General features: G+C 60.9%; 1 protein-coding gene across 5 annotated transcripts in view; it reads left to right on the forward strand.

Annotated features, from left to right (window-relative positions):
- Positions 1 to 17,314, forward strand: part of LOC117651565 (transmembrane protein 43 homolog) — a 42,967-nt gene that overhangs the window by 23,241 nt on the left and 2,412 nt on the right. The window contains exons 3-9 of one of the 5 annotated variants that reach the window (XM_034395680.1): positions 9,780 to 9,907; positions 14,969 to 15,275; positions 15,901 to 16,095; positions 16,180 to 16,409; positions 16,488 to 16,607; positions 16,698 to 16,938; positions 17,061 to 17,280. In XM_034395680.1, the coding sequence (XP_034251571.1) occupies positions 15,940 to 16,095; positions 16,180 to 16,409; positions 16,488 to 16,607; positions 16,698 to 16,938; positions 17,061 to 17,280 (967 nt within the window). In that variant the 5' untranslated portion in view covers positions 9,780 to 9,907; positions 14,969 to 15,275; positions 15,901 to 15,939. Of the gene's footprint in view, positions 1 to 9,779; positions 9,908 to 14,968; positions 15,276 to 15,311; positions 15,433 to 15,616; positions 15,808 to 15,900; positions 16,096 to 16,179; positions 16,410 to 16,487; positions 16,608 to 16,697; positions 16,939 to 17,060; positions 17,281 to 17,314 lie in introns of those variants that run through there. The other 4 variants (XM_034395682.1, XM_034395678.1, XM_034395679.1 and 1 more) reach the window with 4 other exon arrangements.

Here is a 17,314-nt window from a genome sequence, read left to right on the forward strand (position 1 = left end):
CTGGTTTTCGGCGCGCGCGATCGCGTGGTCGCGGGTTCGAGTCCCCCTTGTCGCTTTACCGGTTTCGTGGTTTAGATCCCTTTTTTGGCCGGGTCGTTGAAAATGTTGGTGTTGCCCCCCCCCCCCCCCCAGGTGGGCGGCGCGGACTTTATATCTAGAGCACGCCGCGGCCTGCCGGCCCTGCCTTGGGCCCTGCCGCCCCGCTCCTCCGCGCATTAGGTCCACGGGGCCTCGAAATTACCCTTGATTTTTCTTTGTGCTTCGTCATTTTTTACTGTCCCCCTTGCCCCTCCCCGCCGCCTCGACGCTCGCCGGAAGCGCTGTCATTTTTCCACCGGCGGGATGGGTACTACAGTGTACTCGACGCGGGTACACTCGCTGGGTGCCCCGCCAGTGTACTGCCCGTCGCGTACCCGGCCGGCCGACCTGTCCGACAGAATTTTAATCAGTCAAGCGCTCCGCTCCGCAAAGCTCCGCGAAGCTCCGCACCGCGCGGCCCGGATGTCCAGACTCTCGGAAAGGCTGCGGCTTCCGAGCCGCGGGGCTTGTCTGTCTCTCTCGCACCCGCTAGGGCGTTCCTCGTGGGTGCGAGAGAGACAGAGCAACGGGACGCTGGCGCGCGATTCTCTCCGCGGCGTCGCACAGTGGGCCAGAAGCCGGTAGAGGCGGCCAAAACTCTAGACGCGTTTTGAGCTCCAGAGTCGCTAAATGGGACTCGAACCGAACGTGTGACCCCACCAATGGATCGCTCTCCGAACGAGGAATCCATTGGTGGGGTCACACGTTCGGTTCGAGGCCTGCTTCGCGACTCTGGAGCTCAAAACGCGTCTAGAGTTTTGGCCGCCTCCACCGGCTTCTGGCCCACTGTGCGTCGTCCCTGCCAGCTTGTGCTGCCGCGGGATCCGCCGTGCCACTCCACTGTTGCGGCGTGACGGCGTGACGGGCGGCCGGATGACGAAGCTTGCCGCTTTTTCTGCCACCATGATAAGGCGATCGGAAACACGGGTGTCTGCCTCGTCTGGCTACCGTCGCGGCGGATCCAGAGGGGAAAGGGGGGGGGGGGGGGTCCTCGGAGTCCTCGCCGCACAGTGGGCGCAGCCGGCCAAAACTCTAGACGCGCTTTGAGCTCCAGAGTCGCTAAACAGGACTCGAACCGAACGTGTGACCCACCAATGGATTCCTCGTTTGGAGAGCAATCCATTGGTGGGGTCACACGTTCCATGTAGCGACTCTGGAGCTCGAAACGCGTGTAGGGTTGTGGCCGGCTGCGTCGGTCTTCTGGCCCACTGTGCGGCGCCGAGCCTTTAGCTACAGAACTCGCGGCGACAGCTGTCGGGACGGGGACGGTAGAGGGAGGGGCGGGTAGGGGGGCATGTGACCCAGACCCACACAAGATGCCCCCCCCCCTCCCCACACCTCTCCAAATTGGTCAGGGACGGGCGAGGTGAGCGGGCTGCCAGCACCTTGCGTCCCATCCGACGAGGAACGGGCGGCGCGGCCAGCTGCCGCGGAAGTCGTGTGTGTGTGTGTGTGTGTGTGTGTGGTGTGTGCGTGTACGAGGGAGAGAGACAGAAAAGGGATTCTTGCGAGGGTATTTGAACCCTCCGCACCAACTTGGTACCGCAGCTAAGATGGAGTCAAGCTGGGTTCACTTCCCGTCGCGCTCGCTCGTTGTTCCTGCCCTTTGTTTCTCTCTCTCTCTCTCTCTCTCTCTCTCTCTCTCTCTCTCTCTCTCTCTCTCTCTCTCTCTCTCTCTCTCTCTCTCTCTCTTCATCGCGCCGGGCAGGCAGGCTGGCAGGCAGCAGGCCGCCTAGGCCCTCTCCACGGACGAAGACGAAACGCGGCGGGCTATGCGATTTGCGCCGCGCGCCTTGCTGCCCGCCGTGCCGTGGCGATGCGCCCCTCAGCTGGCGGTGAGCCTCGGCGGCCCTTCCAGCCCTGCCTGCCTGTCTGTCTGTCTGTCTGTCTGTCCGTCCGTCCCGGTCGTGGAACTGCAGCGCGCATCCTGCGGCAACCAAACGGTTTCGGCTCGGCTGGCTCGGCGGCTGGCTCGGGTCGGTCGTGGCGCGGTAAAGGCTTACTCCAGCCTATCTGGACGGCGAATCGCCACGATTTTCCGCCCGTTGTTGGGAAAGTTGTCGATCTCCCCTTGTCCCCTGGCCGCGGGGTGGGGGTGGGGGGATCCAGAACTTTTCCAAAACTCCTCGACGCCGTCGGGCAGGCCGCGGCCGTGGCGGCTTGGTGGTGCGGCTCGGCGCCAAAATTCTAGACGCGTTTTGAGCTCCATAGTCGCTAAACAGGACTCGAACCGAACGTGTGACCCCACCAATGGATTGCTCTCCAAACGAACTATCCATTGGTGGGATCACACGCTCGGTTCGAGTCCTGTTCCGCGACTCTGGAGCTCAAAACGCGTCTAGAACTTTGCCCGCCTCCACCGGTCTTCTGGCCCACTGTGCGCCTTCACCGCCACAGCGCGCCACGGCTGCGGCCTGCAGCCTGCAGCGGTGACATGACTCTCCCTTTCTCTTGCAGGCAAGTGACAATAAAGTTTTGCAAAAACAAAAACACCTTTCCCCCGCCTCCCTGCTTCCTGACGCGCAGCTCATCATGAGAGATGAGTCTGCTGCGCCCAGCCGAACGATTCCGCTGCCCGCACTCTAGGCACGTGCCGAAGGGGTGCGAGAGAGACAGGGAGACGATTGGTGGCTGCGGAACCGTTCTACTGTCTCACTCTCCAGTCTGAAAGCCGCTGGAAAACGGAGCTCTCATCGGCGTGGCTCTGTCTTGTGGCGTTCTAAACAAAGCCGCCGTCTAGACCACACCGTCGCACAGTGCGCCAGAAGATCGGTGGAGGCGAAACTCTAGACGCTTCGAGCTCCAGAGTCGCTAAACAGGACTCGAACCGAGCGTGTTACCCCACCAATGGATCCCTCGTTCGAAGAGCAATCCATCGGTGGGGTCACACGTTCGGTTCGAGTCCCATTTAGCGACTCTGGAGCTCAAAACGCGTCCAGAGTTTTGGCCGCCTCCACCAGTCTTCTGGCCCACTGTGCGTCGGCGCGGTGCGAGGTGTGAAGAAGAGGGCGGGGCGAATCGATCCGCGTCGCGGACGCCGTCGACGCGTCGACGGGGTGGTGCAGCGGTGCAGCGTGAACGCGCCGTGAATGGGCGCGTCTGGCGGCGCGGGCGCTGCAGGCGCGCGATAGGCAACCCAGCGGCAGCCGTGCGCCGCGGGACGGTATCCTGAGTTCATTAGGCGCTCTGGCGGTCGCTTGGCTCGCGTGGCGGCCCTGCACAGTGGGCCAGAAGACCGGTGGGGGCGGCCGAAATTCTAGACGCGTTTCCAGCTTCAGAGTCGCTAAATGGGACTCGAACCGAACGTGTGACGCCACCAATGGATTCCTCTTTCGAAGACCTATCCATTGGCGGGGTCACTCGTTCGGTTCGAGTCCCATTTAGCGACTCTGAAGCTGGAAACGCGTCTAGCATTTCGGCCGCCTCCACCGGTCTTCTGGCCCACTGTGCGCCTCGCGGCCTGCCGGCCTGCCCGCAGGACTGGTTTTGGGTTGGCCTACCCGCCCGGGGCGGCGCCTCGCCGCGGCACTTCAAACGCTTTCGTCCACCGGAGCGTCCGCGGCCGCCCGGTGGCATGTCAGATTTCGGCGGCGGCGGTGTTGGCGGCCCTGTCGTCCACTTTGGCGAGATTTTTATCATCCGGGAATAGCGAATTGGCAACACTGGCGGCGCGGCGGCCTCCACCGTGGCCGGGCCGCTAGGCCCCGCGACGCTACGCCGCGCCACCCCACGCTTCACTTCCTCGGAATTGAGCAGCAGACTGATTCCGAGAGTCGGTTCCGTCGCCCCGTCTCTCTCGCACTCGCAGGGCGCCCCATGCAGGTGCGAGAGAGACGGAGCGACGACACCGACTCTCGGAATCGGTCCGCAGCGGCCGAGCGGAGCGCGGAGCCGAGCCGGGAGGTGAAAATAACGAAAATGGGAGTGTGGCGTGAGTTGCGCTATGCCGATCGCGTGTGTGCGCCGCCAGAGCGCAGCACCGACGCGGAAAAAAGAGGCTAAGGAATAAAAAAGCGAGTGTCTCTGCGGCCCTAGGGAGCAGCCCGCCGCACAGTGGGCCAGAAGACCGGTGGAGCGGCCAAAATTCTAGACGCGTTTTGAGCTCCAGAGTCGCTAAATGGGACACAAACCGACCGCGTGACCCCACCAATGGATTCCTCCTTCGGAGAGCAATCCATTGGTGGGGTCACACGTTCGGTTCGAGTCCCATTTAGCGACTCTGGAGCTCAAAACACGTCTAGAATTTTGGCCGCTCCACCGGTCTTCTGGCCCACTGTGCGCCGTGGCGGCGGCTGGCAACGACAGGTAGCGGCTCGGCTACTGAGTCGAGGATTCGGCTGCGTTCCCTCGGGCTGTAGTTCGCGCAGGTTGGCGAAACGAGCTGAAATATCTTCCAAGTTCGCTGCTTTGTGAATTACTCTGCGCCGGTCAGTCCTAGAGCCATGCGGATCTTTTTCCGCCATCGCCTCGGGCGTTCAAGTCTCTGGGTGGACGGGTACACGTCAGTGGCGGATCCAGCCAGAGACGACCAGGGGGGCCTTTTTACCTTCTTCAGGATTAAAGTATTGCCGTTTTCCAATCTTTCAGGCGGCAATCTAGGTTGGGGGGGGGCGCTTACCCGGGCCTGGTCCATGTCGCTGGCTGTCGACAAGGGGCACACTGGTGGACTCGGGGCGACTCGGGGACACCTGTAGAGGCGTCTGACGGGGACGTCCGACATCCGACGCCAGTCGACGGCCACTTGCAGATGTGGCGCCAGCAGCGCACGGTGGGCCGGAAGACCGGTGGAGGTGGCCAAAATTCTAGACGTGTTTCGAGCTCTAGAGTCGCTAATCAGGACTCTAACCGAACGTGTGACCCTACCAATGGATTCCTCGTTCGGAGAGCAATCCATTGGTGCGGGGTCACACGTTCGTTTCGAGCCCCAATTCGCGACTCTGGAGCTCAAGACGTGTCTGGAGTTTTGGCCGCCTGCGCCGGTCTTCTGGCCCACTGTGCAGCGCCAGCCATCTGCGGATGCTGCGCGGTGCGCGGCCGTCGACCTCGCCGACGGCGGCGTCGGAGGCGACGCGGTTCGCACGCGGCCTGGCGGTAACAATCGCAATGCGGCGGTCGTCGGGCACGGCGGGCACGGCGACGACAATGGTTTCGAACGGGCAGACGGACGGCGCCGTCCGGAACACGGTTCCAGAACACGGCCTGCAGGTGGGCGGCCGGAAGCGCGGCCACTCCGACGCGCTGTTTGCAGTGTACGCGCCGGAGAAGTGCGAATCGGTCAGACACTCCACTGTAGGCCGTGCCCCCCGTCGTCGCTGAAGGACGGCCCCCGTTTTTCGCCGAGGTGACTCACCTGCCGGCCGTCTCCGAACGCCGCTCCGCCGCTCTGTCTCTCTCGCACTCGCGGGGCGTCCCCTGCCAGTGCGAGAGAGACAGCGTCGAAAGCACTGCGGCTCCGTGGCCGCGGCGCACAAGGCACGCGGGGGAGGCGGCTCGAACAGCCTCCATCCCACACGCTTACATAGTCCTTTGTTGTCTCCCTCTTTCTTTCTTTCTTTCTCTTTCTCTTCTCTCTCTCTCTCTCTCTCTCTCTCTCTCTCTCTCTCCCTCTCTCTCCCTCTCTCTCTCTCTCTCTCTCTCCAGCTCGTCGGGCCGACCGTCTAACTCATTATATTCGGGGCAGCGACCGACTCCAAACGCGCATCCAAACATTTGAGGCGATGGCATGTCTTTGCCTTGGGGACCGCTTTGGTGACATAGTCGAGCACGGTTTGGATGAGTTTCTCCAGCCGCTTCGCAGACTTGACGGACTCGCTCGCCGCAGACTAGTCTCTCTCTCTCTCTCTCTCTCTCTCTCTCTCTCTCTCTCTCTCTCTCTCTCTGCACTCAAGGGGCGTTCCGCATGGGTGCGAGAGAGACAGAGCGACGAAAACGACTCTCGGCATCAGTCTGCAGGCGTTGGCCCTGCAGTCCGTCGATACCCCACGCACGGGATGCCTCCTGACGCACGGCGATAAAAGTCACTCGGGCGGGGTGCATCGTCGGCTCGCTTCATTTCACCCACTGACTGTGGTAGTCCGTCTATCATCCGCGCGCTCGGCAGATGCAAAGAAAGCGGCCCAATAAGTTGTAAGCGAATTGTTATCATGTGAAGTCAATGGGCAGTGGCGGATCCAGAGACGGTCTTTGGGTGGAGCAAAGTCGCACTTTTTGCCTACAAGGTGAAAACGGTTCCTGGTTTTCCCAGGAACCCCCTGGAAATCGCCTATGTCTTCGCCATAGGGCTCCTGGCAAAACCAGGTATCGTTTTTACCCTGTACTCACAGGGGCTCTTTGCCTACTCTCCAGGCAGTTGTGTCTAGGTGCTATTGGAGGGGTTAAAACCCCTTCGCCCCTCCACTGTATCCGCACCTGTCACTGGGCGACGCTTATCTCATCATTGGTCGATTTTGTGACCGAATTCCAAGGTTTGGCACTCGTGTCGCCGTTTACGCCATTCGGCCACTGGGATGGCAAAGTTGGGGACGGCCGGGCCGTCTGCTGTGCTGCACCGCACAGGAAGGGCAGAGAAAGAGAGAGGGGGGGGAGAAGATGGGGTAAGGATGGGGTGGGAGGAGAGAGCAAGGACCTTGATTACGTGGCTGCCTGCCGCGGAGGTCCTTGGGCCGCGCCATGCCATGCCTTGCCTCCTTCCCGCACCATTCATTCGTCGGTTCATTCATTCATGAAAACCGAAGTGGAAAAGGAACTGTGGAATGCCAGAGGGTAATTTGGGCTGCAGGATCGATACGCCTGGCTTGGCCTGGCCGGGGCTGCTTTGGCCAGGCCAAGGGCCAGCTCGGCCGGCCGGGCCAGGACCCAAATTGAGCCCCAATTGGTCGTGCCTAGACGCCGTCTGCCCGGCGCACAGTGGGCCAGAACACCGGTGGAGGCGGCCGAAATCCCAGACGCGTTTTGAGCTCCAGAGTCGCTAAATGGGACTCGAACCAAACGAGTGACCCCACCAATGGATTGCTCTCCGAACGAGGAATCCATTGGTGGGGTCACATGTTCGGTTCGAGTCCTGTTTATGGACTCTGGAGCTCAAAACGCGGCTAGAGTTTCGACCGTCTCCACCGGTGTTCTGGCCCACTGTGCGGTGTTGCCCGCGTCAGCCCGGCCAGTGTTTTCGGCTTGATTTTTGGTTGGGCCCGACCTCCCTGCCATCGCCACGCAGATGGCAGCGCCCCTGGTGACCGCTGGGCGAAGCGGCGCAGCCGAGGAAGCTCTCGGTGCATCCATCGTGCAATCGTGCAACAGCGAGCCGTGGTGGCGTCATTCGCCAAGGAATGCGTTCAGCGCAGCCGCACTGCTAAAAACGGGGAAATGAATTATTTTCCCCCCTTTTTGTGGTCGGTATTGATGCAATGCCGATTGTCAGACAACGCGACCGAAGCTAAAGGATCGTGTCGATTCCGTTTTGCTTTTTATTTTCCCAACTTCGCGCCGCGTCCCCGCCGAAGCGTCCTGATGGCTTCTTGGCCCCTGTGGGGGTAATGGGCGCATGCCGCTGGGACGCACAGTGGGCCAGAAGACCGGTGGAGGCGGTCAAAATCCCGGACGCGCTCTGAGTTCCAGAGTCGCTGAATAGGAACGTGTGACCCCACCAATGGATTGCTCTCCGAACGAGGAATCCATTGGTGGGGTCACACGCTCGATTCGAGTCCTGTTTAGCGACTCTGAAGCTCTAAACGCGTCTGGAGTTTTGGCCGTGCGCCGGCCGTCTGGCCCACTGTGTGTCGCCGAGGTGGCGGCGTCCTCGCCTACTCGTCCGCTGCATGTCCAAGTACGCCAAGTCCGCGTTTGATAATTATGGAGCGGATGGAGGGAATGCAGGCAAGACGGTCAGGGCCCTGCAAGGACCAGCCGGCCATTCATGGACCCATTCGCGTGCTGCCTGCCCGCCTGCCTGCCTGCAGACTCACTCCGAGAGTCGTTTTCGTCGCTGTCTCTCTCGCACATGTACGGGACGCCCCTCGAGTGGGAGAGAGACAGAGCGACGAGAACGACTCTCGGAATCAGTCTGCTGCCCGCCCGCCCGCGGGCCCCGAGGAAGATCAGAGAGTGAGAGAGAAGGAGGGGGCTTTGCATATTGTGCTGCATTATATGACCATACAGGGTGGGGCACGATGTGGCACCCGCATACAGGGTGCGGCGCTTCGCAAGGATAGTGCTATCCTTTACACGCTGCGCGCACTGAGCTCTGTACAGCCGCACGTACCTACGCCGTAGTACTCTGCCACCAAAAAAAACTGCCCCGCATTTTCTCCCATTTTCGAGCAGTGGGCGCGCGGCAGCGTTCTCTCGCCGTTTTTCCGCGCAGTGCACGGAGCTGTTGCACTACACTAATGAGATTTTAACGACGAGCGGAAGTGAAGCAATCAGTTGTCGCAATTTTCGCGCGGATAGGGAGAAGGAAGAGGAGGAGGAAGAAAGAGAGAGACGGAGGGAAAGAATTTCACACCGCAGTCCGTGCGGCCGGGCCGGGCTCTTGGCCGGGCTCCGTGCGTACCGAGCACAGCGGAGCACGGCACTGTGGAAACGCATTTGCCGGTGCAGCGGACGCCAGGACTCCAGCCTAGCATTACTACTTCCAGTGTCTCTGTGCTTAAAAGTGCTGCATTGTTTTCCTCCTTCTGCTCGCCGCTTTTGAGGCCGCGGACCGACCGCACTTTTCTCTGCGGGTTGGACGTCGCCGTCGCACCCACTGTGTAGTTTTCGTCCCGAGTCCTGCTCCAGATCGCCAACCACACCACTATGCTGCTGCCCCCCAACCCGCCCCGCACTTCTCGTAAGCAGCACAACAAGTCCCAAATTACGAGTTGAGGAAATGGTGTTTGGAAGTCGTAAGACCCATCCTGCCTCCACACCAATGTGGCTCACACACACACACACACACACACACACACACGCTGAGAGGTCCGCGCGCACCGTGGCGCTGCCCGCTGCTCCTACATGTAGACCACAAACGCGTGCAGCCGCGGTCGCCGTCGGACAACAAGCAAGCCAGCAGGCGAGCAAGCAGCCGGTGTGTTAGTGAAACATCATCACCCGGACTGCCGGACTCGAACCGCGCTACGCTACGCGTTTCCCGTCTCGCTCGCACCTCGGAAGGCTCATTCCGAGCACTGCTTTCGTCGCTCTGTCTCTCTCGCACTCGCGGGGCGTTCCGCAGGCGTGCGAGAGAGACAGGGCGACGAATCGGGCTGCGGCGAAACCACGGTGAAACCACACACCGGGCAGGCCAGGCCACGGCCAGGCCAAGCTGGCTGTAATCGTCTCGGAAGGGAAACCAATCAAACCGTCGATTCGGCCATTCGGCGGCCGGCCGGCCTATGTCGCCATTCCACAGTGGGCCAGAAGACCGGCGGAGGCGGCCAAAACTGAAGACGCGTTTCGAGCTCCAGAGTCGCTAAATGGGACTCGAACCGAACGTGTGACCCCACCAATGGATTGCTCTCCGAACGAGGAATCCATTGATGGGGTCACACGTTCGGTTCGAGTCCTGTTTAGCGACTCTGGAGCTCAAAACGCGTCTAGAGTTTTGGCCTCCTCCGCCGGTCATCTGGCCCACTGTGCGTTCCCTGGGCAACCGATAGGCTGGCTCGACAAGGCGGCCCCGGGTCCGCAACCCTTCTAACCCGCTTTCTTCTCTTTTGTTGCAGATCGCGCACAAGGGTGGATCCTGTTGACCTTTGACGGCCGCCTCGGCGCCACCTCACACCCCCTTGAGCCTCGCCCTTGCAGTGGCGCGGCAAGCCCAGCGCCGCCACCCTCGCCGAGGCCTAATTAAGTAAACTGTGCAAGTGTGTTTTGTCACGAGAAGGGCGGGAGGGGAGGGGGCGGCGCCCGCCGCCGGGGGGCGGAGGGGAGGGGTGGATATTCGTAACGGACAACGGGCCATGCCGGCGGGCTGGTGGAGCTGGCGGCGGCGTCGCCCGTCCCGCCATGAGGGACCTCCACACGTACTCGGCAGGTGGCCCCCTTCCCGCCAGAGGGGGGGGGGGAGCAGGGAGTACCGGCGGTTCGCTGCCCAGGTAGCAGTGTAGCAGTCGATGCTCGTAGAAGCGGCTTGACGGCCTGGGTTGTCATAGCGCCGCCCGCCGCCCAACTGCTGCCCTGGTTAGTGTAGTTATTATAGTGAGAGGGAGAGGGGGGAGAAAAATAGAAAAAGTTGCTCCTTCCGGTAGTCGAACCCGGGACGCGACGGGCCGCGCGTGGCGGGTCGAAGCAGATCCCCTGGGAACGGATCTGGGCTTCGTGCCCCTCGTGCTCCTCGTGGCGCATGCGAAGCGGCGAAGCGCGCGGCATGCAAAGGCCGGGCCGCCGCTATGAGTCCGGAGTCCCCGGCCAAGGCTTGGGTTTGATCCCATCTTATTTGTGCCTGGCCGGGCTGGCCTATCGCCTGGCCGTGCCATTGCATGACTAGGTGTTGTTGGGAAGAACCAGACCGACCCCAGGGCGACCGCGGCGGCCGCGGCCACGACAGCGCCTCGCCGGCCTCGCCTCTCGACGCGGTCCTCGTGCCGCCTTGCGCCGTTCGCGAATCGGGTGGCGTTGCGTTCCGCATCCCGTGCTACAGTGGGCCAGAAGACCGGTGTAGGCGGCCAAAACTCTAGACGCGTTTTGAGCTCTACAGTCGCTGAACAGGCCTCGAACCGAACGTGTGACCCCACCAATGGATTCCTCGTTCGGAGAGCAATCCATTGGTGGGGGTCACTCGTTCGGTTCGATTCCCATCTAGCGACTCGAGAGCTCAAAGCGCGTCTAGAGTTTTGACCGCCTCCACCGGTCTTCTGGCCCACTGTGCTCTCTGCTTTTGCCGCGGCTAACGACCCTCCACCTCCACGGCCTGCAGGACGGCGGGCACGCGGGGACGGCGCCGCGAATGGCGGACACTGGCGGAGACGCCCCAGGGCGCGGCTAGGCGCGGCGGCGCAGGGCCCCGTCCAAATATCATAGCGGCGCGACATTTCCGTGACATTCAGGCGCCCTTCCCCGCGGCTTGCGGCCCTCTTGCCTGCCGGTGCGGCCCGTCGTCGTTGGCAGTGTGGTTGGCGTTGCACGTCGGGAGACGCGTTACGGCGTTACTCGGCAGCGCCGAGCCGAGCCCGGCCGCGAAGGTCCGCGAAGCTCCGCGAAGCTCCGCGAAGCGGCGCGCTGGGAGTCTGAAAAGACTGATGTTAGTAGTAGTACAGCATGCCGGCCGCGCGGCCCCGCGCCACACGCCGACTACGCCGTCGGAAAAAAGACGAAGCCGAAACGGAAAAAAATGTTGAAATTTGACATTTGGCTCCCGTGGTGGGGCGGGTCGCCCTTGCCTGCCACCCCTGACAGCCAGTCTGTTTGCCCCGCCCGCCTCCACCCTGGCCGTGGGTGCCGCCGCCACCCCCGCCCCACCCCCGCGCCGCCACCCCGTCGGCACCTTCCCCACCTGCCCGGGCGGCGGGGCGGAGGGGCGGCGGCCACCCCTCCAGCGCATGGCACAGGGCGGCAGGGCGAGGCCGGCGAGGCAGGGCAGGAGGCCGCCGTCGCGTCGCAGTGCTGCAGCACTCTGCACCGCTCCGCCCGTCCCGCCGGTTCGCTCCGCGCTCCGCGCCGCGCGAGCGTCGGTCTGTGGCGTCGGCCGGCCTGCAACGGGTACTCGTCGGCCTGCCCCGCGCCCGCTACGCTCCGCGCTCTCCGCGCCGTGCACGTGCGTCGCCGTGACTCACGGGCCAAGGCAGCCGGGCCGCCGGGCCGAGGCAGCAAGTCCAAAGTCATGGGCTGAGCTCCGCGCTCTGCGTCGCTCTGCGTGCCGCGCCGCCGCGGTGCCCGCGGTGCCCCCCGCGAGGCTGGCACGCCGCCCCGCCGCGCCTCTCCGCGCCGCGCTGGTACCGCGTCGACGCGAGTCTGCCTCGGAGCGCACCGCGTACCGCGCTGTCGCCGCAGTGGTCCCCGTCGGCGCGTCCGCCGCCCGAGGATTTTGGCGCGACGCTTGCCGGCGACGTCGCCGTCCTGGGAGTGCTGCAGCTTGTCCTCGCCGGCGAGCTGGCCGCGCCACACGCCCCTCCGCCACGCCCTGCCGCGCTGCCGCCGCGCCGCCGCCGAGCGGAGTTGCGCCGCCGAGTTGTGCTCCAGTGAGTTTCCCGCGCCCGCTGCACGCCGTGCTGCTCCGTGGACTCCGCGTCCCGTCCGGCCGGCAGCAGGGCCGCCGGGCCACGTCGTGCTGGTGCTTCGTGTCCTCACGGCGACGTGCAGCGCAGTGCAGTGGCGTCGTGGACAGCAACAATGTCGGCCGCGGCCGGTCGGGCTGCTCCTCGCCGAGGTGGCCGTCGGGGTGCCGAGTGTGTGTGCCAGTGCGCGCGCGTGTGTGTGTGTGTGCAAAAAGTGCGCGGCACTGCCGCCGTTCATCTTCCTGGAGTACAGTCCGCGTCCGCGCGCAGGGCGCGCGCCAACGTGGCCGTCGACGGCGTGCCAGGTAACGGGCGGCCGGTTCTCTTGGTTTTTGGCAGTGCCGGTACCCGCGGCCCTCTTTTTCCGTTCCGCTCTGCTGGCCGTTGGCGGGGCCGGTGGCGGGGCCGGGGCCGCCGCGGTGTTCGGGCCCGACGGCCGACGGCGCGGTGCCCGGCTGCCCGTCACCCTCCTTGTGATGGCCGAGGCGGCCGAGTCGACGTCGGCGGCCTCACGGCCCTCACGGCACGGATGGATGGTCCCCGAGGAATTGGGCTTGAAGGGGGTGGAAGGGGTGGGGGCGAAAATGCGGGCAGCCAACGGACTAAGCGCGCACGTGTGCGCGGCACCGCGGCACGCACGCGGCGGTAGGGGGTAGATGGGTATCAGGTACCTCCTCGTTGTCTTGCGGCCCCGGGTTCAAATACCGGTTTGTTGTAAGTATTTTTCTTGCCCTAATCAGCGTGTTCCGCGGCGGGTTTTTTTTCTTTCTTTTTATTATTATAAGTTGTCGCTCTGTGTTTCCCGGCTGGCCCCGTGCGACTCGACGGATTCCCACGTTGGCCGTACAGTGTACAGTACTCCGCGCGCCGCCGACAGACCGCCGACGTGCCGCCCCGTTCGGCCAGGCGCGGGTTCGCGGGTTCGAATCCGCGCGCCCTCGCTGTTTTCGTTTTTTCTCGCCTCGCTTCTCTTCCTGTCGCCTGCTGCATTTTCGCCCGTTTCTTTGTTCCAAGGGCTGTGGGCGGCAGGACACTGGCAGGGCGGCAGCGGCCGAGGCGGCGGAGGTGTCGGCGCGGCAGGAGGTAGAGTCCTAGTCGGAGGGAGACAGAGACAGGTGCAGTCCGGACGCTTGCCGGCGGCTCGGCGGCGCCCGTTCCAGCTCCGCGTTCCGCGCCACTGCCTGGCCACTGCCTGGCCACTGCCTGCGCGCCGAGCGCAGTCATCGCTCTCGGTTAGTTCCACGTCCTGCAAACGAACTTCCCCTCTCCCCTTTTCTGTTGTCCGTGAATTTCGGCGGCGGCCCGATAAATGAATGAAGGGCTGGCAGGGCCACTGGCAGGGCGTCTTCGGATCGGAAGTCCCGCCGCCGCGATCAGTCACTGTCAGTCCGAGGGAGGGGGCGGGGTGCTGCGCGCGGGGGTGTGGGTTCGAGTCCCAGCCGCGGCGTGGGCGTTTGAACACGTAGCCGAGCAGAGCCCTTGCAGAGCATGCCTGAAGGTGCAACTTTTTTGCGTCGCCTCCCCGTCCGTAGGCCGCAGGGCTGGGCCGTTGGCCGGGCCGTTTCGGCCCCCTCCCCGCTTGCTTGCTTTCGACAATGAGAGGCGGATAGTGTACACTGTACACGGGGCTGGACTGGCCCACTGTGTGGCCGGACGTCGGTCGATAGGATCGCCAAACGAGCGGATGTGCCGGACGCGTGCACGGCACGCCGCGGGCACGCCGACCACACAGTGGGCCAGAAGACCGGTGAGGCGGCCAAAATCCTGGACGCGTTTTGAGCTCCAGAGTCGGAAAAGGGGCCTCGAACTGACCGGGTGCGACCCCTCCAACGGATTGCTGCCCGAACGAGGAGTCCATTGGTGGAGGTCACATGGTCGGTTCGAGCCCTGTTTAGCGACTCTGGAGCTCAAAACGCGTCTCGACTTTTGGCCGCCTGCGCCGGTCCTCTAGCCCACAGTGCGCCGCCGAGCAGAGCGCGGAGCGCGGAGCGCACCACGTGTTCCTCGCTGCAAACCGTCTGCGCGACAAGCCCCGAAAGCGACAAGCTGCAATTTGCCCGTGATTCTTCTCTTTTCATTCGGCCTCGATGTGACACTCGAGTGAGTGACACTAGCCGCGCCGCGCCCCGCTGCTTGACGCGTCTGCCTCGCCCCGCCGGCCGCCCGGCGCACAGTGGGCCAGAAGACCGGTCATCGTCATCAGCGCTGGTGGAGGCGGCCAAAACTCTAGACGCGTTTTGAGCTCCAGAGTCGCTAAATGGGCCTCGAACCGAACGTGTGACCTCACCAATGGATTGCTCTCCGAACGAGGAATCCATTGGTGGGGTCACACGTTCGGTTCGAGCCCTGTTAAGCGACTCTGGAGCTCAAAATGCGTCTAGAGTTTTGGCCGCCTCCACCGGTCCTCTGGCCCACTGAGCGGCGCCTGCGTGGCCGCGCGGGCCTGCCCGGCCGTTTGAAGCGCGCGCGTGTGGTGCGGGACTGCCTACACGCAAGGGGGCGTGGCCTCCAGTCTCCCGCCATGGCGTGCGGCACGCGGCACGCGCGTCAGATTCCATCCCTCTCGCACACGCTGCTGCGCCCGAAAGAAGGCGAACCGGAAAAAGAAATGCCGTGTTTGAACCCGGGGCCTGTCCGGGAGTCAATCTTTTTTGTGCGAGGCTGGCCGTTTGACTGTAGCTGTGCTTCCTGTTTTGCAGGTGGCGTTCCCTTGGCTTCAAACAATACACCAGCGATTTCGACGGGGCTCACCGCTCCAACAATCCGGCGTCGGCGGCCCACCTGCCTGGCCCACCAGGCAGAGGACTCAGATCGCCGCAGACTCGACTCCCGGCCGTGCCCGGCCGCTCCGGGTCGTCGTCGAAAGGTTTAGTTGTGAGTCTTGGCACTGGAAGAATTCACAGATCGATTTGAGTCGTGGAGTCTGCGGTGCCAAAGCCCACGACTGCCTTGCAACGTTCTCCGCACCACGCCGTCCGCCCCGCCCCGAGCAGCTCGTCCACGTCGGTAAGGGCCTACTTGTTCTCCTGGGAGACGAAGACAGAAGACTGGTCTTCCCTTTGGCTTCATACAAGGAAACAATAAACATTGACGACATTGCCGCTGTGTCCCGTGTTCCTGCCTGATCGGCAAGGTCGATCGACATGGAGCCTTCAAGGTCTAGGTGGGGTCCCTTCGACTATTAAAAAAAAAAAATAAAGAAAAATTCTTTTTTGTGGTGTAGATATTGGTGTAGACTTTATTTAGATTCAAAACTTAGTGATTTGGATTGAAATGTAGATTTCGTAGCTCTGGTTGGTGTAATTTGTGTGGTCAGTGTGTTGTGGCTTTCCAAAGTTGGCAATGTACCAAAACCCTTTTGAGATGCAAGTAGTGGCAATCCTGATGCTCTCCTAGCAGAAGCTTTTTCTGTCCCACGATTGTAACAACAATGTTGAAATTGTTCAGACCGTTTACGGTTTTCACGGTAAAGTGGCACTTAAACTTGAATTAAAGTAGATGTTTTTGTTTCCAATCTATGCTTTGTTCCACAATGTGTGTGAGTGTGTGTTCTTAGGGTGCAAGTTATTCTAATCTTTGCATAGTCGAGGTTATGGTTGTTTGTGTACTTAATGCTTCTTGTGTCCTGCAGGTGTAGAGGTGAAAGCCAAGATTGCTGGGAATATTCACAATGCAGTCTCGACGCAGCCAAAGCTACAACCAACTACATGCCCGCTCTCGTCCACATAACCCATCTGTGAGGGAAATTATTCGAGATGGGTGGTTTTTTACATCTGTAGGGATTGTCCTCTATTTTAGTGGAATATACTTGACAGTGTGGAATGAGGTTTGTGTATTTACTGTTCTGCTCTTATCCACTTTACCCTCTTGAATGTCCGAGGATGTATGTTATTTTGTCAATCTATTTCAGGGACGGGCAGTGAGTACAAGTAAAGCACTTGATTCGTCTCTGGCATCTGTTGTAGTTTTGACTCCAAACTCCCAGCCCCTTCCAGAAAATGGTGGTCGCTTGGTCCATTTAGTTGGGGAGATATCAGTGGGGGAGCCACTCACTGAAATGGATTATGGAGTAGCAGTTCAAGCAGTAAAATTGAAACGCAGGGTGCAAATGTTTCAATGGGTTGAGGAAGAATCTCTAGTGTAAGAAAACACTTTAAATGCGTGCTTGTGGTATTGCCTAAATATTAGGTACTTGACATAGTTTCTTTGTATCAGCAGTGATTTACCTGACGGTGATGCCCTGCGTACAGATGTGAATTATTATTACACAACTGAGTGGAGAGATAAACTTATAGATAGTTCCCAGTTTGCACGCCAAATGAGCCATCAAAACCCGAGGTAGTGCCTACAAATCTATATCCTCTGCAGATATTTATTCTTAAATAATTTACTTATTATTTTGTTGTATTTTGCCTTTGTGATTTGCAGAGAATTTCCTCTCAAGAGTACAGTTTATGTAAATGAAGTAGTCACAGTAGGTGGATTTAACTTGGGGCCAGAACTGAAAGCTAAATTCAATGACTTTGTGCCAATAACCAGTGACGAACGCCCTGAACAGCGTGACATAAAATTACATGCTGGTTTGTACTACCACTGCAGAGATGTGTGGGAGCCTGAAGTTGGAGATATTCGCATACAATTTTCTTATGCAGGACATGCTGGCTTTCCAGTAAGCTTATTGTGCTTTTCAAGCATGATTATTATTTAAATCATGGAAAACTTCGCATTCCATGAAGATGTCTTTGGAAGTATGAAAAGAGTGTGTGTAATTTAACTGGTTATTATTTTTAGGTAACAGTTGTTGGAATGCAAGTGGGCAATGAGATAAGGGCATATCCTATGGCTCCAGGAGTGGACATCATCATTGTCCGCCAAGGTCGGCTTACAGCAGAGGAAATATTCTGGCTTGAGCATGTTAACAACCGCTGGCTAACATGGGCTCTTCGAGGTGCTGGCTGGTTTGTTTCCTTTTTAGGATGTACATGTCTTTATGGAATCTTAAGTGCTCTTGGTGAGTAAGATTCTCAAAAACATCTATTTTGAAA

Source organism: Thrips palmi, unplaced genomic scaffold, assembly GCF_012932325.1.
Source record: "Thrips palmi isolate BJ-2018 unplaced genomic scaffold, TpBJ-2018v1 HiC_scaffold_6, whole genome shotgun sequence".
Classification (NCBI taxonomy): Eukaryota; Metazoa; Arthropoda; class Insecta; order Thysanoptera; family Thripidae; genus Thrips; species Thrips palmi.